The sequence below is a fragment of the Panthera pardus genome, unplaced genomic scaffold, assembly GCF_024362965.1.
Source record: "Panthera pardus isolate Hobbes unplaced genomic scaffold, ASM2436296v1 HiC_scaffold_12, whole genome shotgun sequence".
In the NCBI taxonomy this organism is placed as follows: Eukaryota; Metazoa; Chordata; class Mammalia; order Carnivora; family Felidae; genus Panthera; species Panthera pardus.
Genome location: NW_026526677.1, coordinates 49,808,040 through 49,834,857, shown reverse-complemented (window position 1 = coordinate 49,834,857; position 26,818 = coordinate 49,808,040). Strand labels below are relative to the sequence as shown.

General features: G+C 46.2%; 3 protein-coding genes, 1 long non-coding RNA gene and 2 other non-coding genes across 13 annotated transcripts in view; 3 read left to right on the top strand and 3 right to left on the bottom strand.

The window, feature by feature from the left end:
• TRIM66 (tripartite motif containing 66) overlaps positions 1-7,608 on the bottom strand; it is a 60,242-nt gene extending 52,634 nt beyond the window's left edge. The window contains exon 1 of the mRNA XM_019456220.2: positions 5,020-7,608. Within this exon, the coding sequence (XP_019311765.2) occupies positions 5,020-5,071 (52 nt within the window). The 5' untranslated portion in view covers positions 5,072-7,608. The remainder of the gene's footprint in view (positions 1-5,019) is intronic.
• A 501-nt stretch (positions 7,609-8,109) lies between these two features.
• RPL27A (ribosomal protein L27a) lies at positions 8,110-10,950 on the top strand. The gene is made up of 4 exons (XM_019456224.2): positions 8,110-8,241; positions 8,682-8,757; positions 9,435-9,609; positions 10,778-10,950. Exons 2-4 carry the CDS (start codon positions 8,726-8,728, stop codon positions 10,904-10,906), a joined length of 336 nt encoding a protein of 111 aa, XP_019311769.2. The 5' UTR covers positions 8,110-8,241; positions 8,682-8,725; the 3' UTR covers positions 10,907-10,950.
• LOC128776327 (small nucleolar RNA SNORA3/SNORA45 family) lies at positions 8,937-9,066 on the top strand. The gene has a single exon (XR_008421403.1). It is a non-coding gene; the product is annotated as a small nucleolar RNA SNORA3/SNORA45 family (small nucleolar RNA).
• LOC128776326 (small nucleolar RNA SNORA3/SNORA45 family) lies at positions 10,524-10,654 on the top strand. The gene has a single exon (XR_008421402.1). It is a non-coding gene; the product is annotated as a small nucleolar RNA SNORA3/SNORA45 family (small nucleolar RNA).
• Positions 10,951-11,967: 1,017 nt separating the features above from the next.
• On the bottom strand, positions 11,968-13,955 carry LOC128776177 (uncharacterized). The gene is made up of 2 exons (XR_008421202.1): positions 12,431-13,955; positions 11,968-12,175 (listed from the first exon to the last, which is right to left on the bottom strand). It is a non-coding gene; the product is annotated as an uncharacterized LOC128776177 (long non-coding RNA).
• Positions 13,956-17,400: 3,445 nt separating this feature from the next.
• DENND2B (DENN domain containing 2B) overlaps positions 17,401-26,818 on the bottom strand; it is a 178,549-nt gene continuing 169,131 nt past the window's right edge. For all 8 annotated transcript variants that reach the window (XM_019456236.2, XM_019456225.2, XM_019456230.2 and 5 more), the window contains 7 exons: positions 25,905-26,053; positions 22,067-22,244; positions 21,724-21,765; positions 20,728-20,839; positions 19,733-19,972; positions 18,767-18,853; positions 17,401-18,146 (listed from right to left, as the gene is read on the bottom strand). In XM_019456236.2, coding sequence (XP_019311781.1) covers positions 18,112-18,146; positions 18,767-18,853; positions 19,733-19,972; positions 20,728-20,839; positions 21,724-21,765; positions 22,067-22,244; positions 25,905-26,053 — 843 coding nt within the window. In that variant the 3' untranslated portion in view covers positions 17,401-18,111. The remainder of the gene's footprint in view (positions 18,147-18,766; positions 18,854-19,732; positions 19,973-20,727; positions 20,840-21,723; positions 21,766-22,066; positions 22,245-25,904; positions 26,054-26,818) is intronic.

The following is a 26,818-nucleotide window of genomic DNA, read 5'->3' as shown; positions in this document are numbered from 1 at the left end:
CACACTCTTAAACATCACCTCCAGTCTTATTGGAAAATACTTTATTAGGAAGATGTCAAACTCATAGAGGCAGCTATGCCTTTACCAGAATTCTAAATTTTGCTGAAAGCTCTAATTTTATCATTGGCAACAAATACTGTCAGGTTTTTTTCCTTGAAATGACAGGCTCACTTCATTTTTGAGAGCATATTTGCCATATTCTCAAGTCTGAATAACCACAGTTTGTCTGTCAGCTGTTCTCTCAAGTAAAACTGGTGTTGTACAAAAAAAAAAAAAAAAAGGCTAGTTCAGCTTGCAACTCAAATAATAGTACAAGTGCAGTTCCTCACCCTGATAAGTAGAAATGCTTTATGCACACTTCCAGTTTCTTCACAAAGAGTATTAAAATGATGCATATTTAAGGACTGGAATTTAATAAAATATTGCCTACCTCATCATGGGCACACCTAAGTGAAACTGGCTTCTCCCTTCTCCTCCCGTCCTTTCCCTTTTCCTGCAAGTGCCTAGCAGTGAAGAATACAATGACTTCTACCAGCATCTTTGGCTTTTTACACACCACCTTTGGCATTTGCTTTGGCACCATTGGTGCAAATGACAATCCAGTGAAAAGGGCAAATAACATTCTGTAGTGTTATGAAAATGGTTTTGACTCTGTGGAAACTTGTGATCCTGTGGACACTTGTGAAAGAGTCTCAGGGACCATCACCATCCCCACCCTGCCCCTGCTTCCTGCCATAGGTCTACAGACCATACTTTGAGAACTGTTGCATTAGGCTTCAAATGACAACTCTGGGACGGGAGGGCGCCTGGGTGGTTCAGTTGGTTAAGCATCCAACTCTTGATTTCGTCTCAGGCATGATCTTAAGGGTTGATGAGATCACCCTGCATTGGGCTCTATGCTGATGGTGCAGAGCCTGTTAAGATTCTCTTTCTCCCTCTCTCTCTTTCCTTTTCCCGCTCATGCTCTCTCTTTCTCTCAATAAATAAATAAATAAACTTTAAAAATAAATAAATAACAACTCAGGGGATTCAAAGTGGTGGCATGGCTTTTCAACATCAGTGGGCACAACTCAGGGTAAGAATATAAATAAATATTTCACTTCTGTCTTAGAAGAGCAACTGAAGTAACTCAGAGGGTAAAGGTTAAATTAAAGGCACAACCAAACAATAGTCTCTGATTTGAGAGTAAAGGGGGACGGTCAAATGACCTCTCTTCTATCCCCTTCCTCTGGCTGCTTTCCACTATGCCTTAGCTCTTCCCTCTCCTTCCTACCTCCTCTGACCTAGAAAAAGGGATAGAGTATGGCAGAATGTACTTAAGCCAGGGGTAGCAGATTCGAATGCCTATGGGGGCCAGGCATGTAAATAGCGAAGTGCTCCACCTAAAAGAATATGGGTCTCAGGGCGCCTCGGTGGCTCAGTCTGTCGAGCGTCCGACTTTGGCTCAGGTCATGATCTCGCGGTTCATGGGTTTGAGCCCCACGTTGGGCTCTGGGCTGACAACTCAGAGCCTGGAGCCTGCTTCAGATTCTGTGTCCCCCTCTCTCCCCACTCCACCCCTGCTTGTGCTCTGTCTCTCTCTGTCTTTCAAAAATGAACATTAAAAATAATAATAAAAAGAATATGGGTCCACTGTTGCCAAATCTTAGTTTTTCAAAACGCCAGAAATCCAAATTTTTACTTAAACTCTGAAACGTTGGCAACTAATTAAAATTTAAAACCATGAAAACAGGGGTGCCTGGGTGGCCCAGGTGGTTAGGCATCAGACTTTGGCTCAGGTCATGATCTCACAGCTCCTGAGTTTGAGCCCGGCATTGTGCTCTGGGCTGACAGCTCGGAGCCTGGAGCCTGCTTCGGATTCTGTGTCTCCCTCTCTCTCTCTCTGTCCACCCCCCTCCCCGCGCCACACACACACACACACACACACACACACACACACTGGTACTCTGTCTCCCTCTCTCTCAAAAATAAACATTAAAAAAAAATAAAAACTTGAAAACAGCATGAGTCAAACAACATATACCAGTAATCAGCCTGAGACCTCTGCTCTAAGTCATGGAACCAGGAAACTAGGACTAAATGAAACATCATGTGAAAGCCTGGAAGGACAGAAAGCCTCACATATAACATTACCTTGCTCACAAATCACTTCCTTTTAACACCCGACAGCCTGATCTGAGAGTTTCTGTAGCCTTGCCAAGGAATGGCAGAGCAAGTCATTCCATGCCACATTGGGGGTAAGAATTTCAAAGACTGTTCGCACGGGTAGTACAGAGCAAGTGATCATCAAAACAAGATTCAGTTCAGGAGGAAAAGAGGAGAGAGACACACTAGGCAATGAGAGAACACCCACTCGATGCTAGACGGTTTGAACATGATATATTATCTGTTTACTTGTTTACTGTCTATTTTAGACACAGTCCTAGAACAGAACTTAGTCTTTCTTGTTCACCATTGTCCCCACTCCTCACTGCCTGGCACATATACATAGTGTCTACACACAGTATGCACTCAATAAATATTTCTAAAATGAAAGAATAAATCTCAGTATTTTTCATTAGAAAAACAAGAAAACTAAGATCCAAAGAGAGTATGTTGTTCATTTAATATCATTCAGCGAGTAAAAATAGAGGTAGAGGGGTGCCTGGGTGACTCCAGATTCCAGCTCTGGTCATGATGTAGTGGTTGGTGGGTTCAAGCCCCACATCAGGCTCTGCACACACTGACAGTGTGGAGCCTGCTTGGGATTCTCTCTCTCCTCTCTCTGTCGTTCCCCTGCTCTCTCTCTGTAGATAAATAAACTTAAAAAAAATAGGGGTAGGAAATGAACCCAAGCTTCTATGTTCTTTCTGCTGATTTTATCACCTGAAATTAAATTAAAATCCAAATATTTAAGCCCTTCCTTGTTGTGCTATTGGATAAACTGTCCTCTAATATCCTAGAATTCCTCTCTTCACATTTTGCTATTCTGAGTTTAATGGCAGCAAGGTTTTCCACCCTAGCTTGCAACAAAGCTTCTAGGAATACACTTTCCATGTAGTATAATGAGATTTTTAAAAAATCTATTCAACACAGTTAGGAAAGACTCCTGGAAATTCCTAATCTTCAAATTAGATTATTTTTACTTTGTGCTCAAGAAAACCCTGTGGTCCTATGGATTTTTCTCTAAATACTATATTGCCATTTATCAAAAACTACTGATAAAGGCAAAACAACAACAACAAAACCCCCTGAGCCTGGTGTAGCTGAAAGTGGTAACTATACATGCTGCTGGTGCATAAATTGGTACAATCCATTTGGGGAAAAAAACAGCATAAAATGAATCATAAAAATGTTCATACCCTATAATACAGCAATCTCACTCCTGGGAATTTACCCTAGACAAGCTATTCAATAGAAGAAGAAAAAACACATATACACAAATGTCCATTGCATCACTGTCTCTAATAGCAAAGAACACAATAAGAACAACAACCAAAAAAACAAAAAGAAACAAAAAAAATACAGGAGAAAATGGCTTAGTAAATTACAGTACATGCTGAAGATAAATCAGTTAAGATATTAAAAATAATAATCATGAAGACTGAGTAGTGATACAGAAAAATGTCACGGTATTAAATGAAAAGCAGAATGCAAAAGGATTTGTATGCTATGATCATCAGCTTTGTAGATAGCTATGTCTCCACGTAGACAAGAGCTGAAAGTAATATTCAGACATAAAAAAGCATTATAAAGTGTTATCATTTGAGATGTTTATACTTATATTTTTAAAGATTTTCTTTAATGTTTTACTGGATTTTCTATTACATGCTATTTTTAAAATCCTTTCTGAAATACATTAGGATTTCTGAGTTTTTCTAGAACTCTCACTTAAAAAGAACAGAAACCCTAGGGCGCCTGGGTGGCTTAATTTGTTGGGCGTCCAACTTTGGCTCAGGTCATGATCTCACAGCTCGTGAGTTGGAGCCCGCTTCGGGCTCTGTGCTGACAGCTCAGAGCCTGGAGCCTGCTTCAGATTCTGTGTTTTCCTCTTTCTGCCCCTCCCCCGCTCACACTCCGTCTCTCAAAAATAAACATTAAAAAAAAAAAAAAGAACAGAAACCCTGGCTCTTTCCATCTTAAATTAACAATCCTTTACTTGAAAAAGGAAAGCAACATAATCTTTCCAAATGTCCAAACCTAAAGATGGAGAGCAAGAAAACAAGGTTGGATCTACCCAGGCTGTTGTTGCCATGTGAAGGACTGCTAAGGAACTCAGGAACCCAGAGAGGAGAAAAAGAAAAGGGGACCACCAGAGCCCTCTTCAGGGTGGGGAGTGTTCATAAGGTTCCCTAGAGAAAGGCGTGGGTTCCAGAAAAGGTCAGCACCACATTTACCTGTCTCGCCAGGCTGCTGTCTGGCATCATCTCCCTTCTGCTCATTTCACAGATATTTTCTGAGGCCCTTTCTCTCCGGGGGAGCCCATATGCCTGAGATGTCACAAGACCACACTCTACTTCAGAAGAGATGTCACAGAGAAGCAGGCCTCTCAGAGGTCATGTCTCAGCACTTTCCGTGTGCCTGGTGGAGAGGGACAGGTTACCTAATGCCTAATGTCTGGATGCTACTCAACTTTGCAGATACAGAACTTGCTGTCTCAGAGCTGGTCAGCCTAGGGAAACTAACCCACATTGACAAACCACCTTAGGAATGAAAGGGAATCTGCTAGAAACCAGAGCCAGACAATCACCCAGGGAATTCCCTCCACCGTGATAGAACCATCAATGAGAAGAATGTTAGGTGAACACAGAACCCAACACAGAGTGCTGGTCCACTCGGAGAATTTCCATTCAGATGGATGGCCTGAGGGAAAGGATATAGCTCCTCTATAACCAAAGAACCTGGCAAAACTATCCAGAAGCAGTGCCAATTACCCAGAACCCTACCTATATCCCCTGAACAGTATTTGTCCTGGCTCTAGGCCCTCCTCACAAGACACTTGATGGTTACCTTTCATTCCCAAAGCTCTGCCCAGCTTACCTCCATTCACAGACCATGTTCCCAAGGGTAGTTTCCAGGTAGCTCGGTTCATCCCTTGTGCACTTCCTGGCCAACTTCAATGTCAAATACAGGGTGATCTCTTCTTAGACCTTGCCCCCGACTCTCAAGACCCCTGTTTCTGCTGGCCACAGGTAGTATGTGATTGAGGACTGAAGGAGTGATGAAGACCATAATACTGTGAGGTCAGAGAGGGAGTGGTCACTGAGGTAAAAGCAGATCTGGAAAGAGAAGACTAAAGGCTAGGTAGGCCCAGGCTCTGTATCTTGGCAGCTCTGTAGCCACCGGTAAGTCATTCAAACTTCTGTGCCTCAATTCTTTCATTCTCATTCATAAAATGGAGCTGGTAGTGTTGACCTCTCAGGCAGAAGCAATTTGTAAGATTGCAAGGTGTATTTGGCTATTATCACTCTGGACTGGTGTGTTCTGGGAAGAAGCAGAATACAAGGTGGGCCCTAAACGTTGAGGGAGATTCAGGATATCTGTTCAGGAATAAGATGAGCAGTATAGGCATGAGAAATGGCACCAGCACAGGCAAAAAGGTAGAATGGATGTACCAAGTTTGGCTACAGTAGAAAGCTGCTATAAGAGGAAAAGCTGAGGTTGGTTTGGAAAGGTACATAGGCCTTTCTGTAGGTAATAGGGAGCTATCCAACTTTTTGATCAAGTAAGTGAAAGGATGAAAGTTATGTTTTGGGAAGATTAACCTGGCAGAGGTGTGAAGGATGAAGGGACTGGAGGAGGGTTAGAATGCAAGCAGGGTGCCACAGGAGGATGCTGAACTCAGGATAAGAGACATGATGAGGGTCTTAATGAAGGCAGTGTCATGGGGGCTTGAAAGGAGGAAGCAAATCTGAGATAGAGAACAAACGGATATGGTGACAGTGTATTAGAGGAAAAGAAGGCTCGGGAACAATTTTCAGGTGTCCATGACATCACTATCTAAGTGGACATGAGCACCACTCACCAAGATACAGTATAAAGGAGAAGGCACCAGTGAGAAAGGAAAATTGAAGTCTTTGAATATGTTTACCTAGTTTGTCTGTAGAATGTCCAAGGAATAATAATCAGAAATTAAGTAAACACATGAGTGTGGAGCTCAGCAATAACATTGTGAATTGAAGCCACCCAAAATATATTCGCCCAAGAAGACTGTGTATTGTGAAAAGATAAAGAGCAAGAACCGGAGGGTGAAAAATAACACCACTTGAATGGTGCATAAAATTAGAAGAACCTGAAAAGGCTGTGAAGTGGCCAGAGAGACAGGAAGAAGGCAAGAATTTCTATAAAGAAGTGAAAGAGGTAAAGTACAACAGAGAGAAGTGGTATGAGGAATAGGAAGAGTCCATTCAACTGGTATTTAATTGATGCTTCGAATAAGAGCAATTTCATTGAAGTAGTGTAGCTGAGGGCTAGATTGCAGTGGATTAAACAATGAATGGGAAATGAACAAATGGACAGAATTTGTAGACTCTGCTTTTGGGGAGCTTGGCTGTAAAGGAAAAAGCCAGGGTAGCAGGTAGAAGACAGTCAGGGAGAATTTAGGATATTTAGCTAAAATATATTTTAGCTGACAGGAATGGGGCAGGGAAAATAAATGCACACACAGAGTAATTGAAAGAATGGGATTTCGAACACTGATTGAGACTCGAAAGAGGGCTCTTCCAGTTAGTGAAGACAGGGAGGTGAGAGTAGTTACATTAGGTCACTTAATAATTTGTTGAACATGCACTACATGCCAGGAACTGGGAGTGCATGGATAAAAGAAAATATTCCTGAGCCATTACGGAATTTGGTCTAGTACGGAAGACAAATGTGGATCAAGAATTATATAAGAGCTATGTACTTGATTGTGTGAAGGCACAAGTGGGGAAAGTAAGCAACAATGACTGAATGGGTCAGAGAAGTTTCACAGGAAAAGAGACACTTGCACTGGGTCGAAGTGAACAGGGATTCTCTAGTCCAGGAGAGGAGGTCACGGCCATGTCAACTGGGTTCAGGTGAAAATTCAAACTGGGTGGTTAGAAAAAGTATTTACAGAGTCTGTATAAAAAGGACCATAAAGCAACCAGGTATACTGGTGCCTGAAGTATATCAGATTGTTCAATCTGTGGAGGCCCAGATGATAGCACCAAGGGCAAAGGAGGAATTAAGACCGAACGCCTCCCTGGAGTGTACGTCAGCAGGTGCCGGTGGGTGGTGGAGACATCTAGTGAAAGACTCCAAAGGTAGCAGAGCGAGACACCCGGTAAGCACGCTGAGGATCAAATAGCGTCTCGCGAATCCTCACTGCGGCTGGGAGACAAGAGAGCAACCGCTACCGCCAGGGCCGAGCAGACCGCAAGAACGGAGCGAGACGCGTTGGACGACTCAGAACTGGGGCGTCTGATGGGTACGGTGGCCTAGTCGGGTTCCAGGGCCAAGTCACCGCGACAGCTTGTACTGCACAGCGCCCCAAGCGCCGGATTCCGCGAAAGCTCTCAGCCTCAGAGCCAGAGCGAAAGAAGGTAGCGACCAGCACGAGGCCCACACGTCAGGTCCAGTGGTATTTCCTGGAGAGGACCAGGACACCCCGCAGAAAGAGGCAGGGGCCAGCCTTATAGTCACGCGAGACCCGCGAGACCCAAGAGGCCCCGCCCAAGGCCGGGTCTCCCTGGCCGGAAGTGAGTCTCATTGGCTCCGCCTCCGTTGTCAGTACCGCGAGATTTCGCGGAGACCTCCCTCTTTCTTCTGGGCCGCCGACATGGTAGGTTCTTATTTTCGTGCTTCCCCGTTGTTGCTGGTTCAGGCCGCGAGCTCCACTCGCGTTGCACCCCAACCACCCACCCCTCACCTTAGCCCGGTCTCCCAGGCCGCTCATGACAGGCCTCAGCGCAGGGTGCCCGGCCGGGGCCTGGGGCCTTGGTGCCGCGTGCTCCGCTCGGAGTTTGGGTCTCTGAGATACGCGGGCCGGCGCGCTTGGGCGCCGCCCTGATGAGGCCGCTTGTCCCCAGGCCAGTTCGTAATATCAACTTTGCTGAATGTGCTACAAAGCAGATCTTAATTCCCCAGGCCTACAGACGCCTCGCAGACGGGCAAGTTGGCCCCCTGCCACACCTACCTCCCTTTGGCCTTAATACCAAGCACCTTTTTCCATACAGCCATCCAGACTGAGAAAGACCCGGAAACTTAGGGGCCACGTGAGCCATGGCCACGGCCGCATTGGTAAGTGCCGGCGTCCCATCCCGGTCTGCTTTGAACTCCCTGCCGGGTGCTTAGCTAGCCAGGAAGTAGGTAGGGTAGAAGTGGGTTAGCTTTGTGTGGTCATTCGGATTAAGTTTGAATGTTAGCTGTTTTTTTTCTTTCCCCTGTGAGAATTCTCACCAGTACTCCATTTTTAGGGAATTTCACATCATTTGGAGGAATGAATGAAAACTGGGGCAAAGTGTTGAATTGATTGAAGGCATGGAGCACTGTGGATAGTGCTGTGATGTGGAACACTGCATAGAGATGTTTCACCTGGAGTTTTGAAGGAATAGCAATGCTTAGGTATTGTAGACTGGGAACAAGATAAGTAGAGATGCAGAAATGTGGGGAAATGGTTTTGGGAGAAAAATTGAGGGGCTGGTGAGGGCTCTGTTAACTGTAACTTTGTATTCTTGCAGGCAAGCACCGGAAGCACCCAGGAGGCCGGGGTAATGCTGGTGGCATGCATCACCACAGGATCAACTTTGACAAATAGTGAGTGCCTCTTAGCTGTACTGTACTTTTCACTGGCACTGGCAGTCTGCATTTAGGGGCAGAGGGCTGCCCTAGAACACCTTTAATGGGAAGCAAGCCTCTTACCACTCAAAAGCCTTGTCTCTTCCTGGCTTTTAGCTTTCACCAGGTTACCATTTTATGTGAACTGAGAACTTGTCATCGAGGCTAGAGTCACGCTTGGGTATCAGCTATTGCCTTGGTGTGCTAGAGTCCTCGAAGAGTAATTGCTGACCTTATTCACTGGCTGTGACCCTCATGGCATAGTCAGTCACCGGGTTAGTGACATGCATCAGATTAACCTGTATACCTGTTAGATACACTTATTCCCCCAAATTTGCTTAGAAAACCTCTATTCTAAGAATGTGTTGATTTTCCATAAAATTTTGTCAAGTGAGCTGGAAGACCTTTAGTCTTGGCACTGCCTCTTACTTTCTAAGTGACTTCTGGTTCCATGAAATAAGGGTAGTTTTTTACTCCTGAACATCTTTGGAGGCTTTTCTTAAAGATTTGTTTTAATTCAGCAACGAATGGGGTACCTGCTATTTCACTATAATCCACCAGTGAACAATTTACACTATAACCAAGGGAGATGGACAGTGAGGATGGTAAACATCACTAAAGGGAGATCATTAAAGTGATTGCTCGTCTCTTCCCAGTCATCCAGGTTACTTTGGAAAAGTTGGTATGAGGCATTACCACTTAAAAAGGAACCAGAGCTTCTGCCCAACTGTTAACCTTGATAAACTGTGGACCTTGGTCAGTGAGCAGACACGGGTAAATGCTGCCAAAAACAAGACTGGAGCTGCTCCTATCATTGATGTGGTGCGATCGGTGAGTATTTGTTACCTTTATATGGTCCTTGCGTCTTAAAATTCTTAGCAATCTAATCTACTTGATCTCCTACCTGGAATCTATACCCTGTTATCTACTAGACAGTTCCACCTTTTTAAAAAAAAAAAAATGTGTATTTTGAGAGCAAGAGATTACTTGCATGCAGGAGTGGGGAGCGGCAGAGAGAGAATTCTGATGCGTGGCTCAATTCCACAAACCATGAGATCGTGACCTGAGCCGAATAAAGAGTTGGACACTTGACCGACTAAGCCACCCAGGTGCCCTCAGACTGGTCCACCTTTTGATAGAATTGTCACAGCTAACTCACCAAAATTGAGCTCAATTGTGATTCAAGCAAAATATTGGAAGAATAATAATCTTTCCAGTCACTCATTCATTCAAGTACTTGTATTCTTTCTTGAATGTTTTTCCAATCCATAATTTCATTCCCACTATTGCCCTGATTTGTACAGGTTTGCATTTCTGGCCTGAGCTTTTGGCAGTATGTTAACTCAACTGGCTCTGGTCTGCTTACATGAGACACAGCTCTTGAATCTTTATTCCCCTTACAGAATAAAGTCCTAATATGTTTGATTGTTATTTAAGGAGCTACATTATCTGAAGAGATTCCCACCCACACCCCCAAAACACTGATGATGACAAAGCATTTTTGTATATCTTTTTGGAGCTCTGGGCGTAGTGTCAGCTCCCATGGGTGTGGAGGTATTCTAAATCTTAAGGGGGCTTTCAGTTAAGTTTTAAATCCCTTTTCCCTGTGTAACATCACTTGAGCAATTTTCATGGGCAGGACTTCTTGGAATACTGCTGGGAATGTGGTTTTCCCTTTCTTTTTTTTTCTTTTCTTTTTTTTGTTGTTAATCAGCTAGTAATTGGAGAGGGGAGTTTGTGCTTTGCCTGAGGCTAGAGTCACATCCTGACACATCTCTTGTCCTGGTGTGCTAGAGTCCTCAGAGAGAATCCACTGGTCTTGATTCACTGGCGAGGGCATTCTGTGCCCCCGGTAGTGCCCAGATCAGAAACATGCCCTCCCAGTTCCTAGATGGAGCAGATTGGCAGACATCTTTCTTTATACGTATCAGGGAGTTGGTACCCGCAATGGTGTGTGTTATAAACTCTTTTTTTTTTTTTTTTTTTCCAATCTCTCCAGGGCTACTACAAAGTATTGGGAAAGGGAAAGCTCCCCAAACAGCCTGTCATCGTGAAGGCCAAATTCTTCAGTAGAAGAGCTGAGGAGAAGATTAAGGGTGTGGGGGGAGCCTGTGTCCTGGTAGCCTGAAGCCACATGGAGAGAGGTTCATTAAATACTAACAACTGCTTTTCTCTTCTGGTCTGGGTGTAAGTTCTTTAGCACCCCTACCTCTCTTACCTGTACATTGGAAAGCCACGTAACAGATCCAGGAGTAAGGGTATGAGGGCCTGAGCTCCTTTGCCAACTCAGAAAATGTGCAAGAGATAGCACCAGTACTTAAAAGGACTTGGCCCATTACCTACCTTGAACATTTATAAAGTGAGAATATTTGTTGATAGCATATTTGTGTATCTTAGAGTTGAAAGGCCTGCTTTGCATTGTATACTCTGAAAATACAGTGAGTGGGAGAATACCCTTAACGGTCATGCATGGCTCACGGGGGAGATTCGGGATTTTTGTGTGTGGAGGGGTTTGTTTTGTTTTGTTTTGAAGTAAGCTATACACCCAGTGTGGGGGCTTTAACTCATAACCCAGATATCAAGTTGCATGCACTACTGACTGAGCCAGGCACCTGGAAAGAGGAAGACTCAGTTTGATAGGCACATTTTAAATAGTGAATAATGTGTTAGGATTGAAGCAATTGTGAAAGATGTAATTCCTGAAACTAAAGTTTTTCCTCCTTGGCTCCCTCATCTTGTACCACACTGTTCTAGTCATAACCAAAATCTTGAGATGGGGCCTACCAATCTGAATGTTAAGTGCACCAGGGCTTTTACACATCAGAGTGGTTTGGAATCTAGAAAGCCTGTGTCCTTGTGCAGAGGAGTCATAATGTTCAAAGAAATACATCATGAGATATTAATGATTCTGGTCTGAAATGTTCCTAGTATAGAATTTGGGAAATCCTAAAAGCCAGAAGCTGGAATCAGGTGGGGATTTTGCAGACCCTCAAACATAAGGAAGCACAGGGGAGCAAACTTTGTGGATTTGGTTAAGAAAAGTGCCAGGAAGGCTTTCCTCCCTTGTACAAACAACTTTATCATTTGGATTTGCTTCTTTGTAATAGTCCTGATGGAGAAAGATAAAACCCATGGGTTTTCCCATAGTGTACCTATAAAATGGAAGCTGAGGCCATCAGTTTAAACAGGTTATAGTTGATAAGAGTAATGTTTAATTGATTCCAAATAGACACTGAAGATCCAAAGATGTATAAATACAATATCTTAAAAGATTGAGATGAAGTTTGAGATTGCAGTCCAAACCATAACAGCTGTGGTGGCTTAAGTTTAGTCCAGTTTTCTCATCTTTAAAATTGAGGATTGTGTGGATTAAGTAAAATGGAAGGCTTTACTAAACCTTTTTTTTTTTTTTTTTTTTTTTTTTTTTTAACGTTTATTTTTGAGACAGAGAGAGACAGAGCATGAATGAGAGAGGGTCAGAAAGAGGGAGACACAGAATCTGAAACAGGCTCCAGGCTCTGAGCCGTCAGCACAGAGCCCGACACGGGGCTTGAACTCACGGTCTGTGAGATCATTCACGGTCTGTGAGATCATGACCTGAGCCGAAGTTGGCCACTTAACCGACTGAGCCACCCAGGCGCCCCTACTAAACCTTTTTGACAGTTAGGGAAGCAGACAAGAAAAGCCCCTTGGTCTGATTAAGTCAAGGCAAAATGATCAAAGCAGAGGAAAGAGCATACATGCTTACCAACTTGGAAAAGTTAAGCAAGTGTTAGGTGGGCAATAAGCATTCAAGGGAGAATGTAGCTAGGGAGTGGGCTACAGTGGGAGAACCAAGAAAATGGGAATGAGAAAACAAAGTAGGATTCACAAGACCCAATGGACAGGACTTGGTGAGTGGGTGAATTGGGGTAGGGCTGACCAGCAAAATGGTTAGGCCTGGACAGGTTGGGTTTAGTGAAAGATAGATGAAAATTAGTTCCTTAATAGCCAGGGTCTTTCTTGGAAATTCATTATTTGTACCATGTAGCCTCACTGTCCATAAACAGGATGGGGTTGAATGGGATAATACTCCTTCCAATCCTGTTGTAAATGGACACCCTGGACGTGAAAGTCCCTCGGTTATTTTAAGTCGAAGACAGTTGAGGTACCAGACCATGTACCTGGCCTGGGAAGGGCAGGGTCAGTTGCCTGGTTCATTTACTCAAGCATCTACAACTAACAAGTTGGCAGACGCTTTGATTTTTTTTTTTGCAGGTGTTAATGCCAAGGAAGCTAAGTGACCAATGAAAAGCCATACTTTCATGTTCCAAGCAGACCTGTAGTGACCATTTGGCTCATTTGATGGGACCAAATGCAAACCTTACGCTGTGACTGAGTTGAGTGCAAGGTACCACTGCTTAGATTAACAATGGTCCATGCGGAGGTAACAATGTTGAAACTGCCAAGCTTTGAGCCTGCCCTGTAGGCACAGAGGCCCCTACTGCTAGGTCTCTAGTAGCTGATAGATGTATATAGAGTTAATGCCCTCCCATACATGGGGAACAGAATTTTGTCAGGTACCCCTGTAACTCCCATTTCCTTAAACCATTTGTTTACCTATTCAAATTGTGAAGAACAATGTTACCAAGCACATAAGGTTAACAGCTAAATTTTCCATAAGCTTGAATTGCCAAGGAGATAACTTACGGCCTAAGGTACGTGTGCTTTAAATATATTTTTATTCAAACCTTGAGGGTGTAGCTATAACAAGCTTTGTTGGCAATAACGGCCATATAATTGGCAAAATTGGACCCCATTATCAAAATCTGCTAAAAATTGTTTTAAATTCAAATACGTGCCTTCTGCCTGGGTAGGCTCAGCGTCTACATCCGCCTCCACTGGAAGGGAGGCTACGGGGATGACAGCCAGAGACCTGCAGAGGTTGGCGCTCCTGTGCCTGCCCTCACGGGCGTACACTGCCCTATCTTGGCGACGCCTTCATTTAACACCCACGTTAGGCAGCGCTACTCCGTCAGCCCCTGAGAAACTACTTCCGGAGGGTGTGAAGTTCTGGTTCCGGGGTCACGTTGACCTTTACCACTCCTACGGCCGGAAGCCCTTTTGGCGTTTGCTCAGTCTCAGTACTCAGCCGGTTCCGGCAGGGGGCGGGGCGGGCCGCGCTGTGTCGCGGCCGGGGGACTACCCTGCAAGGCCGAGGTGGGGGAGTTTAATACCCGCCTGCTCCCGGGGGGAGTGGGCCCCTCCAGGGGGGCGGGGAGGCCCAGCTAACCTCGCAGCGCTTTAGATCCTGCTTCGGCCTCACTTGCGTTAACATGACCTTTATACACGTTAGAAGGGGAATTTCCAAACTTCTCAGAATTAGTTTCAGTTTTCAAAAAGATGAGCGCCAGCTATGTTCAAGTTATTTTGGGTACCTGCTTGTACACACGCGGGAATATTCTGGAAGAACAAAACTGAGCCGGCATTTCCTCATGAACTTTGGGAGAGATGTATGTTTCGGTAGTTGAGTTTCTTGCTTAGCCAAATGCATATTATTTTCGTATTAAAAGGCAATATAAATGGACAGAAAATAATTTGAAAGCTACCAATAGCTTGCCAGTACTGAAAAGTAATATTTTCTCTTGGTCTAGAGTTTTCATGACCTTTTATGTGATACCCACCACCACCTGCATAGGCAAATAAACCTAAGATGTTTTGTAATGCATACCACCACATTATCTGGCTCAAGAAAATAATTTTGTGTATCATCCTTAAAAGTGTTAAAGCATTCATTATGTTTCATTCTGGCTCTTTGTTTTACTTTTATTCCCACTTTAAGTTTTTTTTTAAAAAAATAGTTTATGTATCTTTATAAATAAGTCATTTTGGGTACAAGGTAAGTTACAAGTCTACATGGGAAATAAAGGGTATTATTTTTAACAAAAATATAACTGAGCTGTGATTATAATCAGAGTGATTTTCTTAGGTCTCTAATTTCACGCACCATTCGATGTGAGCCAGAGTTGGAATAATACTGTTTTCCAGGGGCACTCCTTCAAAATACTGCCCTTAAGAAGCCCACACTCCTCTCCTCATTTTTGACACTACTGCTTACAGAGCATGGTTACTTAGTAAAGAAAGAAAGAGACAGAGAGAAAGAAAAAATAAGCATTTAAAGATATAATGGGGCAGCCTGCCCTGCTCTACCATACTGATTGAGGAGAAAACCCTGGACCTTTTTAAACTCCAGAATAGAGGGCTGACACTCCACAGATATTGGGGCTTTTGGTAAAGGAGACAGCACTGTATTACCCCTGAGCAACTAACCCAGGGTTGTCAGAAAGGCACTATTTAAGGACATTTGTTCTCAATGGTGGCAATACCATCCTTTAGGGGGTGCAATTTGGAAATAAATGGGGAGGGAAGTTTTTGTCACAGGGAGGGGAAGCAACCAAGCATGGTTCTAAATGTCCTGCGATGTATGGGGTTGATTCCAAACAACAAAGAAAATTTTAGTTTAGATCATTTATACGTAATAAAAAAAACTTTTTTTGTTCCAGTTCATATACTTCTCAGCTTTCCAGGATTCCAAATGCTGTTTAAGTCAATGGAAGTTCGTACTGGGTTTTCTTCAGAATACTACCAAAAGTTGTTCAACCCAGTACATACTCAGTAGAATCTGAGTTACTAATACAAAACACTTTTCTCTGTCTGCATGTGTAGCTACTGCGTTCACAGTAACTCTGTGTACAGGTTTGAGCATCTGACCTCACTGTGTCTTCTAAGTGTATCTGTGCCCAAGCATTTACATATTTAAATACATGTTAAAACAAAATACTTTTATTTATCCCTATTTATATTAAAGTTAAGATGTGTTTAGGTAGGTTATATTATCTATGAATTTCATTTCAAGGTAGTAAAGGGTAGAGTTAAGAGTATTTGCTATAGAAAAGTAGAGTGTTGGATGGTGATAGGATTGAGAACCATCTGTTTAGGGGTCAAGAGACCATGTGAAACAGAGCTTGGAAAGAAGTCCTGACCACTTTTTGGGGAGCCTGGGTGGCTCAGTCAGTTGAGTGTCCGACTTCAGCTCAGGTCGTGATCTCACAGTTCATGAGTTCGAGCCCCGTGTCGGGCTCTGTGCTGACAGCTCAGAGCCTGGAGCCTGCTTCAGATTCTGTGTCTCCCTCTCTCTGTGCTCCTCCCCTGCTCATGCTCGCGCTCTCTCTCTCTCTCAAAAATAAACATTAAAAATTTTTTTTTTAAAAAGAAGTTCTGACCACTTTTTGTCAACCCCACACCAGATCCCCTGGTCACACCCTCCTCTACATTCCCCCCAGAAATTTCTGTGTCTTGCCCATAGTACTCACCATATGGACCTTTGCAGCCCAACCAGAGGCATCATGTGCCAGTACTGATTGTCTGAATTAGGATGAGAACTGTGGCCATCGTAGGAGGAAGGAATCCTTTGGGTTAATCTTAGGTATCTTAAGATTTTAAAGATATATAAATGTTTCAAATTTTCTAAAAAAAAGCATTTATACCTATATATCATGTGATCTGATCACGTCTTGAGGGTTCTTTGAAATCATGTTAAAAAAGAGAGGAAATAAGAGAAGGAAAGAAGGAGCACCTTTTGGAAATTATTATTATATTGTTAAAGAATCCACTTCTATGACTATCATGAAGCCAAGGACAGTAACTACACTGGACTCTGGACTTTATGGTTATAAGCAGTTTTCTCTCTATACCTGGAAGATGCCAAAGCCAACTATACAGTAGGCTTTTTCAGAGAAGACAAACCCTCTACTTTGCTTTATGAGGCAGTTAGCAACCTCAAGCCACAGACAGGTTGGGACCTGCGCAGACATCAGTGGAAACAGGGAGAAGGGAAGGGACTCAGGATAGGGTTTTGTCTCCTGTTTAAGTAGGCCAGGGTGGAAGGAGAGAAAAGCTCTACTCCTTGGTTCAAATCCTGCCAGACCCAAACCAAATTCCAGTGAAAAGAATTCCAGCTGAATGCCTCATCTTGGACATTTTCAAGGTCTCTACTCTGCGAAGGCGTTGGGTGGGTGGAAAGCCTAAGCCACCTATATTTCCCACCCTGTTTCTCTTCTTGCTTTTCCATGAAATGTAGCAGAACTTTCTGCATGCAAACCTCAGGTTCCAACAGGAAAAACTAGTCACAGAATGACAGAAGAGCTGTAGGCAACAGACCAGAGCTATGAGCAAGCCTGGGTTGGCTTTTGCTGAGTTTCACCCACCAATATCAGGATACTCAATCATATCTTAAGGGCTTCATACTAAATAGGAAAATGTTAAGATTCACCTAACAGTGGAGCCAAAAGCACTGAGCATTCTTTGCATCAGTGGGAACATGTACAGAGAGTCTGAACAGTTGGGTTACTGAAGAGGAAAGGTGAACAAGAACGATGACTAGGTATCTTCTAAGACCAGTGACACAGTTCAAGCTAGAGAACTTGATTTCAGGGGAGGTAAGTGACTCACACTAAAGCTAAACTCTTAATGAGGTACTCAACTCCCTACATGATGGTGTTTCATTCCTGACTGGCCTATCTCAGCCCTTCCCCCAGGAGAGAGAACTCTAGATAATGAATAAAGCCAAGGAACACATAGGGCTCTGGGCCCAAACAACTGTACACTGTTTATTGAGAACACCCGTAGATGGTGGGAAGGAGGGATGCCCTGTACCGCATCATGGCCACCACGGACTGGGAGCTGGGCCCAGAGATCACTGGCACAGCTGGGGGGTGGAGGGGTGGGCTTCCCATGACTCACTGACCATCACAAAGGTAGGAGGAACAAGAGAAGGCCAGACCTGAGAGCCTGGTACCATACTGCAAATGGGGATTGATTGGCCTTTGCCTTTCAAAAACAGAGGGTCAGGGGAGGGGACTACTAGAAAAAAATAGAAACTCTAAGATAAAAAAAAAAAAAAGTCCTGTACAGAACAAGACAGCATCTGCTCTCCAGGGCCCAAGACTGGCAGCAGGGACCTCAGGCAGGCAGGCCAGGAGCCTCCAGGGAAAGATCAGTGGTTCGGCTGAGACAGTCAGCTGCACATAATTGGCTAGTCGCCAGCACCCAGCCCCTTGGGAATATACAAATATTTACCAGATTCTCTTTGCTTGTTACAAAAAGAGATAAGAAAGCTTACAGCAGATTATTTACAAACAGTATCCCGGGATATCGTGAAGGCAGAGGTGGGCTGGCTTGGAAGGTGGGGTCTGTGGGGGCAGAGCAGCCACAGTTGGCCCATAGGGTCCCAAGCTGGCCCCCTCCACAGGCTCCAGGCTCTGCAAGGCACTGGACTCTTACTGGGAAAGGGGCTTAATTCTTCTTGTGGAGGAACTTCATTTTGTTGCCTGTGGGTCAGAGAGGGCAAGAGTGAGAATGTTTCATCATCAATTCTTCCAATAGCCCTAACCCTCTCAGTGGGAGACACGATTAGAAAGACTGGACTTCAGCTGTGACAGATCTGATTCAGGGCATCGAAAATATGCTAGAGCTCTAATTAGGGCACTGGTATCAATCACTGTGGGGCTATATGGGCAAGCTATTTAGCTTCTTTGGCCCCAATTTCCCTTTAAACTGAGACATTCTATGATTCCATGATTTAATTGGCTAAGCTCTTTCAAGGGAGTGGAGGTTTTCAGAGAAGGACACTCTAGCACCTCGACTTCTGTAGACTCCTTTATGGCCTAGAGAAAAGCTCCCTGCCCCTAACATCCTCATATTCACTCAGGAAGGAGTACACTGAAAAAGACCTGATTTATGTAGGGATCTGTGGTTTCTCCTGGTTCTGCAGTTTGGTAAATGTGGTAAATGGTCTTGGAGCACTGGGCTGGGAACCTCTTCGCCAGGGGATCTCTTACTGTTCGGTCTATAGCCCCAGTATAAATATCCAATGATGGTACTGGTTTAGAGAAGTTTGGACACAGCCTTCTTGCTGAACACCCATCTCATCAGTGACCATGCTTCTTACCCAAACCTCGGAGAAACTTATTCATCCCACTCTGTTCAGTGTCTGGGAGTTCCTCTAAATACTGCTCCACTCGCTGCTCAAAGAGGCCTGGGGAAGAGGAGGAACAGGGAAGAGAACAGTCATTGCAGGGAGGAAAGGGGAGGCCTACTGGAGGGGATCATGGGCACAGATCCCCAAAACGGAGAAACTGAAGATCTGCAATTATAATTTATGGCAGCATCTTGTTAGAATTCAGACTGTTTCATTGGAACTATAATTAATGACATCTCACTGTGTTCATTGCTGAAGCAAGAAGCCCTCAGTACCTTGGTTCCCAGTGCACATCCCTGGCCCTGAACTGTATTCCATAAGGCAAAGATGCCATTCCTGATTTCAGAACTGGGCACCTTCTCTAGTTCCTCTTAAATCACTCTACTATGTTGTTCCAAAAGATTTGTTAGACTAAATGGGCAGTAGTAGTGGATAGAAGAAATAACAACCCTGAGGTTAGACAGAAAGATCTTGATGAGATTTTATAAAAAAGGTCCTAGAGTGAGCTGAGCCTCTGAACGGCGGCTGCCACCAACCTCAGACAGAAAGCTAGCTCAATCTTCTTCAAGGGCTTTTCCAACCTGTGATTCTCAGAACCCCCGAAATTGCTCAGTCTTGTCTTTTTCTCTGAATAAGAAAGGCATCTGAGGAAGGGATGGGCAACCAATGGCATGCCACTCTTGGGTAGAGAGGAGTCCTACTCTCTAACCACGTGGCTCCAGCCTGCGCACAGTCTTGTGACAGCATCTACTGGGACAGGAGCAGAAGAGAGCTCCCTTGGCAGTTTCTATGAGAAGAAAGGAATGTTAGGAGGACTGGCCCTCGCTGATGATACCCAAGAGTTTCCATCACAGTACCTAACTATTCAGCCCAGTAGTAGCAGAAAACGTAGAGGAGAGGGCCCATAGCCCCAACCCCAAGCTCTTCTGGCCTTACCCTTTGCACGACACTTTCTTAGCTCCCTGTCTTGGATGAAGCCAGCAAACATCTGAGACTCCATAAAAACCTCCAGAAAACGGCGGATGCTCTTGGAGGCCACAGACTTGCGGAAGGCTTCTCGCTGAAAGGCCCTCTCCCCCTTCTCACTCTGGGTCAGGAAGAGGGAGTAGTGCCCAACAGTCTCCACAAAGAACCGGATAAACACCTCTGACACCAGCCCATTGAGGGTATTACATTCTGGAAGAGAAAAGATAATCTTTGAGGTTCAGGTCAAGAATCTGTAATCTCCAACCTGCAACCCCACCCTCCAGCTGGTTTTGTCTCCCTCTCCCAAGAGAACTTCCAGCCAGAACCACTTATCTGTTTTTGAAACCTTATCTCTTGTGCTCCTGGCCTTGTAACTAGCCCCTGAGCTGGAAGATCAGAAATGACTGTCTGAACATGGAAGTTGGCAAATATTCACGAGTGAATGAGAGTGGAAATCAGAGACCAGAGGATCACTTTCCCCACACTCCTCACCCTTGGTGGTTTTCCTGGCTTCACAAGAAGAGGAAGTTACCTCTGTCTCCTGCAGGGGCTCAAGGCAAGGCCCCAGAGGGAGGAATAACTAGTTTTCTGTCAGCAAAAAGAGTCCTGTGGTTGCCACATGTCTTTGGGTTTTCCTTCTCAAACCTCCTGAGGTAGAGAAGAATTAGAGGGAAGAGGGTAGCTTTATAGCCTGGGCCTCGCTAGAAGCGCCCCCAGTGTTGTTTATGTTTCTTTGACAAGACACCACAATACTTCTCTCCCCTTAGTCCCATTACTCCCTGAGCCCACTGGTAGTGGGGCTAGAGATTTCTAGGCTAGACTGAGACCAAGGTCCTATATCTGAAGCCTCATCAACCAGAAGGGTCTGGTGTGTAGAAACAGGGTCCCACTACCATGAAGCCCAGACCCAGAGCAGAGGGAGTCTGGGGGCAGAGCTGATCCTGCCCAGGGCAAGCCTCACTCACCATCATCAGAGTCACTGTCAGAGTCCTGGGAGATCAGTTCATTCTTCCTCTCTAGAGCCTGCTCCAGAGCCGCCTGTAACTTCCTCGGTAACAGCGTGTCCTCATCATCCATCTATAGGAGAAGGAAAACACACAGTGATCATAATCACATCTGACACTGGCTGAGCACTTACTATATGCTAGGCCCTGTTTGAAGAACTTAAATATATAATCTTATTCATTCCTCCTAATAAACCTGATGCTGTTATCAACCTCATTTTATAATGAGAAGCTGAGCACAAAGAGAGGTTAAGAAACTTGTCCAAGGTCACACAGGTAAAAAGTGGTACAGTTGGTGGCATTCACTGGCCAGGACCAGTCAGGGGTTCCTCGCCCAGCACCCTGATCTCTAGTTCCAAAGTGGGAAGCAGAGCTGGTTCAGGGCAGGGAAACTGTGGCCCGGCCTGTGTCTCAGTTATAAGGCTAGGCTGTCCTTCCTGTTTCTGCAGTCTGGTTCCATGTCTGTCTGGACCTTGATGCCTGTACCCAGGAGTCACAGCTGTCAGTGGTGTGTAACATACTGTACATTCCCAGGGGGTACACCGTGGGCTATGCTCCTTAGTGGAGAGCCAGACTAGCAAAGGCTTTTTGAAGTTGACACGATGACTGCAAACCTTGACATTCCCTGGCATTTTCGGAGGCCTGGCCAAGACCATGCAGCTCAAAAGTGGCAGAGCCAGAGCTCAAGTGTTTGGACTTCCAGGCCATGCTCTCCACACACCTACACTCCCGTCACACTGGATAATCCCAACCAGAAATGCAGATCCTGTTGGGGTCAAGACTTCTCAGATCAGCCTCTCCCCGCCTTTGTCTATTCTGTGAATATGGAACCCAGAGAGCTCAACAAAGAGGCTACGAAAGTTAAGCAATGTGTGTAACAGTGCTGGGTGTTCTTCAGCCTGCATCAAACAAGCACCCACCCAGGGCAGGCCACATTCTGTGGTGTCCTGCTCTTACCTGTCGGATGAATCGGTCAGATCCCAGATTCACCATCAGTGCCTAAGAGAAAGAGTCATTAGTGGCGGTGATGCAAGGTATGAGTCCCTGCAATGCCCTCCCCAGGCCTCCAGACCTCCTAGACTCCCAGAGTCAGACAACAGGAATAACTCCAGTCAGGGACAGACCACCCAGGGAGAAAGGATAAGAGCTGGGTAGAGAGGCCCAGAAGCCACAAGTGAGAAGATCCCAGTGGTCTTTCTCCCTTTTTTCCCCCCCTCCGCCCCTCCCTTCTGGGAGTTTCTGTTCCTTCTGTCCCTTCCTTCCTCCCCTCCTTGCCCAGCTGGCTCCCCAGGTGGCCCACCTCCTCCACAGGCAGCTCCTTTAGTTTGGGGAGGGAACTGGAGAGCAGGCCAACCAGGAAGGGTGTGGGACAGCAGACGATGTCAATCATGGAGGCCGGAAGGACAGGAATGAAGGTGTGCTGCCAGGAGAAGGGGTAGAGCAAGGCCACCACAGCATGGGAGCAGCTGGAGAGGGTACTGGTAGACAGACAGAGACAAAGCACCTGAACCCAGGCCCAGCACCTTCAGTGAAGGGGAATTAGAGCCTGCTATGGGTTCAAAACATCCTTTTATAGGTTAAACCTCCCAGTGCAACAAAAGTGCTAATGGAGTTCAGGTCTGGGTCTGCCCCTGCAGGCTGGTGAAGACCCCACATTCCCACCACTCAGGGCCTCAAGGACACTGGTACCACCCTCTGTGGGACTCGACCTAGGAACAGTGATTAAGGTATAGCAACACTTGAACACACAAAGGACTCACCTACATACCCCAAGGGCCACACTAACGTACAGACAGGCCTAACTTAGAGAGGGAGTATCAGCTCAAGCCAGGGAGTATGAGGATAAGGCAAGCAAGAGTTGATCACAAATTCATAATGTGGAAGAACTAGAAAGCCCTCATAGGTCATCTTATCAATTCCACATTTTACAGCTGGGGCCACAGATATGAAGGGTCGGTTTCATAAGTGGCCGACCTAGGACACAACCAGTTGTCCCATCTCCCAGTCCAGTGTTACTTGACTACTCTGCCCTCTATCCTAACCCCCCTCTCCCTAATTGCAAAAAGTGGTCTGACTGAGGACCCCTGACTGAGGTGAGGCACCTGGCACCATTCCACCAAGCTGAGAAAAGTGTCCGCTCCCACCTTTCCTCACCTAAGGTCTCAGTGGGGCCATCCCTCTCTCAGCCTAGAAGGGGCTCCAGGCCTCTAGACCCAGCAGCACTACAGGCCCAGCTATCAGAACAGAATGACCAGTGCAAGACAGGGAGGAAGAGCTGTAGGGTGCTAGCTGGAAGGAAGTGTATACTCCCCACGTGAAGGGCCGGTGTGGGGCACTGGTAAACACAGGAGATCCACCCGGCTTGAACAACCCATCTGTTGGGAGGAAAATCAAAGTCTCTCCCCTAGGGACCATATTATAGATGAGAAGGCAGAGGCCTGCAGTCAAGTTCAGTCTTAAACCTGACTTTCCCACTCTGACCCGCTGCCTCTATTGGTCCCACCTATTAGCCATAATAGACTCTACTTGATCAGATCCAGCAGGGATTCTCTCCGTTTCCTAATGCCCCACCAGTAGGAGAACACGGTTCAATCCATGACAGAAGCAAACCCCCTCTTACAGAAGGATCTTTGGATGTTCACAAGTATTTTGTCACCCAGTGCCTTGTCTGGCTCTCCTGCCACCCTATGGACACCTAAAATAGTGCTGGGCCTTGAGGAAGAGACCCAGGTGTCCTGACTCTGACAGCCCTTCCCTTGGGGACAACAGCTCCCCACATGGTGAGGAGAGCCATCCAGAAAAGATGTAGAAAAGGGCTGTCTCAGGGTGGAGGGACACACTGATCTCCACAATCCCCTCCAATGAGCCTGGGTCTTTGGAGGCAGAAGGTTTTAGGGCTGATCACTGCAGAACCTGTGTATATACATAGTGCATCCCTCCCATATACTCAGACATAAAACTAGACCAGAGGGATAAAGGATTTGTGGAAAACCTAAAATGTGAGCAATGGAACATGAGCTGGCTGGACTTACTGAGCCCTGACCCAGTTCAGGCCTGCATGCCATCACTGGACTGCCTACCCTGCCCCTCCCCAGGCACAGGCAGACCCTGTGCATGATAGACATCTTTTCTAAGATCCAAGAGTGGCAGAACTTGAATGCTGAGCCAGGCAAAGAACAGAGCCTTGGGGTACTTTCCTTCCAGAATGGTGTAGGAATGTGCTCAGAGGCAGGGGCAGCCACAGAAAACAACAGCTCTATTCAGAGCCCTAGTGGAGCTGGGCTATGGGTGGGGGTGGCAAAGATAAGGCCCTGCCCTGAGTGAGGGAATGGAACCTTCAGGAAAAGAAACCTCAGGGTCCAGCCTTCATTAGGGACACCAAGCTCTGGCCAGAGCAGAACCTCACAGCTGGGCAGCCAGTGGCTTTGCTGATGGATAGTGAACCAGGGGGCAGAGAGGTAGCAGATAGGGGCCCCATGGAGCTGCTGTACCTGGCTAGTTCCAGCTGCTGGGCTTGGTCCCTTCCTGAGGACCTGATGGGCCCACAAGATACAAAGAACTGTGGGATAAAGAAACACTGAGACTGGGGCAGGAAGTGAGGGGCTGTTTTCATTTCTAAGGCTGGCCTTCTCTGGAAAAGTCAGCAGCCCTGGCATTTCCTCCTCTTCCTTCTCCTGGGCCAAGGGTGGGCCTGGCTTCCTGCCCCAGTGCCCTGTGAGGGCATTCAGGAGCCCCTTTCTCCAGCTCTCTTCAGTAGCCCCTCACACAGACAGAAAGACCCCAGGGAGCCTGGGCCTACTGAGGACCAACCAGAAAGAGGATTTTCCTTTTCTCCCCCTCCTATTAGCACCTGGCACGTGGTATGGCACAAAGCAGGTAGGTTAACAAATGTCCAAATGACTGAATTAATTCTACCCATCTAAAGAAACCACTTCTTCCTGTGATGGATTCTTTGACCAAAAAAATACACAATGTGTTGCCAAGATCTCATCCTTTCCCTGCCTGTCCACTCCCCACACATACTCTATGGTTTAAATATTTGTGCCCAAAATTCCTATGCTGAAATCCAAAACCCAAATATGATAGTGTTAGGAGGTGGGGCCTTTGGGAGGTACTCAGGTCATGAGGGTGGGGCCCTCATGAATGGGATGCACGTCCTTATAAAACAGACCCATAGAGCTCCCTCGCCCCTTCCACCACATGAGGACACAGTGAGAAGGGATGAGCTGTGAACCAAGAAGCAGGCCCTCACCAGAACACAACCGCGTTGGTGCCCTGATCTTGGACATCCAGCCTTTAGAACTGAGAAATACATTTCTGTTGTTTACAAGCCACTCAGTCTGGTATTTTGTCACAGCAGCTTGAATGGACTGAGACATTTTCTTTTAAATCCTGACTGCCTAGAAGAGTTCAGCTCCTTCCACAACACCCCTCCCATGGCCACAACCAGATCTTGGCATCTAGAACTCCTCTACCTGTAAAATCATAAATGTCAACATTTCTGACCAAGACCTATGATCCAACCAGCTCTTTTCTTACTCACCCTAAACCAGCTGCCCTGCCTCACAGGCACCTCCTGTCTCTGGACATTTTTTCCCTTTCCTAGTTTGAGTAGACAACCTTCCTGCAACCAGTCTCCTCCCCAGCACCCTCAGTGCCTCACCTTGTCCTTCTCCACAAATCCCCAAGTGCCTGGCCCTGAGTCATGCCAATCAATTGCCCTCTGCAGGTGATGCCCTAACTGGTTCCTCCCTGGGGGGCTCAGCATTACTCCTCCTACCTCTAGTCAGTGCCCTTGGCTCTTCCTCACAGTGGTTCTGCCTAGAATTCATACCTCTCCTCAAACTCAGCATCCCACAGAGATGGCCTTGCCTGCCCTTTCAGAGGAAGTGCAGCCATCAGCCAGAAATCTCCTTACTCTACCTTTCTCCATAAAATGTATCTGTATCTGCACACTTGGCTGGGGCAAACGAACAAAGGTCCCACCTCTTCCCTCAGGCCAAGTCCTCCCTTGGGTTCTCAATCCTACCACACCAATACCACAGTAGCTGGCATATACCAGGGCTCGTAAAAAGATGTCAGATTAATTAGTGGATGTGCCTTCCCCCTCTTCTTCCCCTTACCCTGCTGGGCCCTACCTGAGCTTATCTGCCACAAAAATGACCCGACGCTCCAGCAGCAGCGAGGCAAAGATTCGGATGAGCTGGCGCACACTGAGACAGGTAAAGAGGCACTCAAAGTCCACATGCTCCAGCCGGGAGTCCATGGGCCGCCGCAGCTCTAACACCTGCAGGAGAGCAAGGGGGAAAGTGGGTCTAGGCAGGCCAGGTGGGTGTCACGCCGGGTCCTATACAAAGTGACAGGCTGGAGGTTTCTCTCCCCACCTTCCTTTTCCAGGTCTCTAATATACCCCACCATGCAGTAAGACCCAGTCTCTGTCTCCTCTCAGACCACAGTACTTAGACACCTATCCTCTGAGCACTGGGGCAAACTGGACGATGAAGGAGGCTCCAGAAGGAAGGAGTTGATGGGCCATCCATCAGGCTCTCAGGAAAAGGAGGAGAGGTGACTATTCTTACAGATAAGGAGAATGAGGGGACCACACAGCTTTATCTGTGGGGTACCCCCCGCCCCCTTTTCCATCTCCCCAAACAAAGGTCTTGGCATCCACGCTGAACAGACCCCACAACCAATCGCTGCTCCCCAGGCCATAGGAAGAGCAGCATCTCTGTATCCCTGACTGCCACCTCTTGAAAGCCAATGCTATGTCCTTGTTGTCATGTCCTCTCCCTTTCCTGTTAGAGTTTCCTTCCAGAGGTCATGTTTGTCCTACCATTCTGGCCTCTATCTCTGCCAGCCTGTCTAATCTCTGTGCCAGTGACAAGGAAAACACAAGGAAAGGGCTGGCTATTCCACAACAGTGCCAGGAAGCAGGACTTTCTGTATCTGGGCCAGACCTAGCTGTCCTCCCTCCAGGGTGCTGCAAGGCCACTCCCAAGGTCACTGCTGTGGCACAGAAAGCCACTTCCCTGAGGGCAATCCAAAGGGTGAA

Coding starts and splice junctions, on each gene's coding strand:
- RPL27A (XM_019456224.2), top strand. CDS start 8,726: ATGCATCACCACAGGATCAACTTTGACAAATA. Junction 8,758..9,434: donor AGGATCAACTTTGACAAATA/GTGAGTGCCTCT, acceptor GTCTCTTCCCAG/TCATCCAGGTTACTTTGGAA. Junction 9,610..10,777: donor TCATTGATGTGGTGCGATCG/GTGAGTATTTGT, acceptor CAATCTCTCCAG/GGCTACTACAAAGTATTGGG.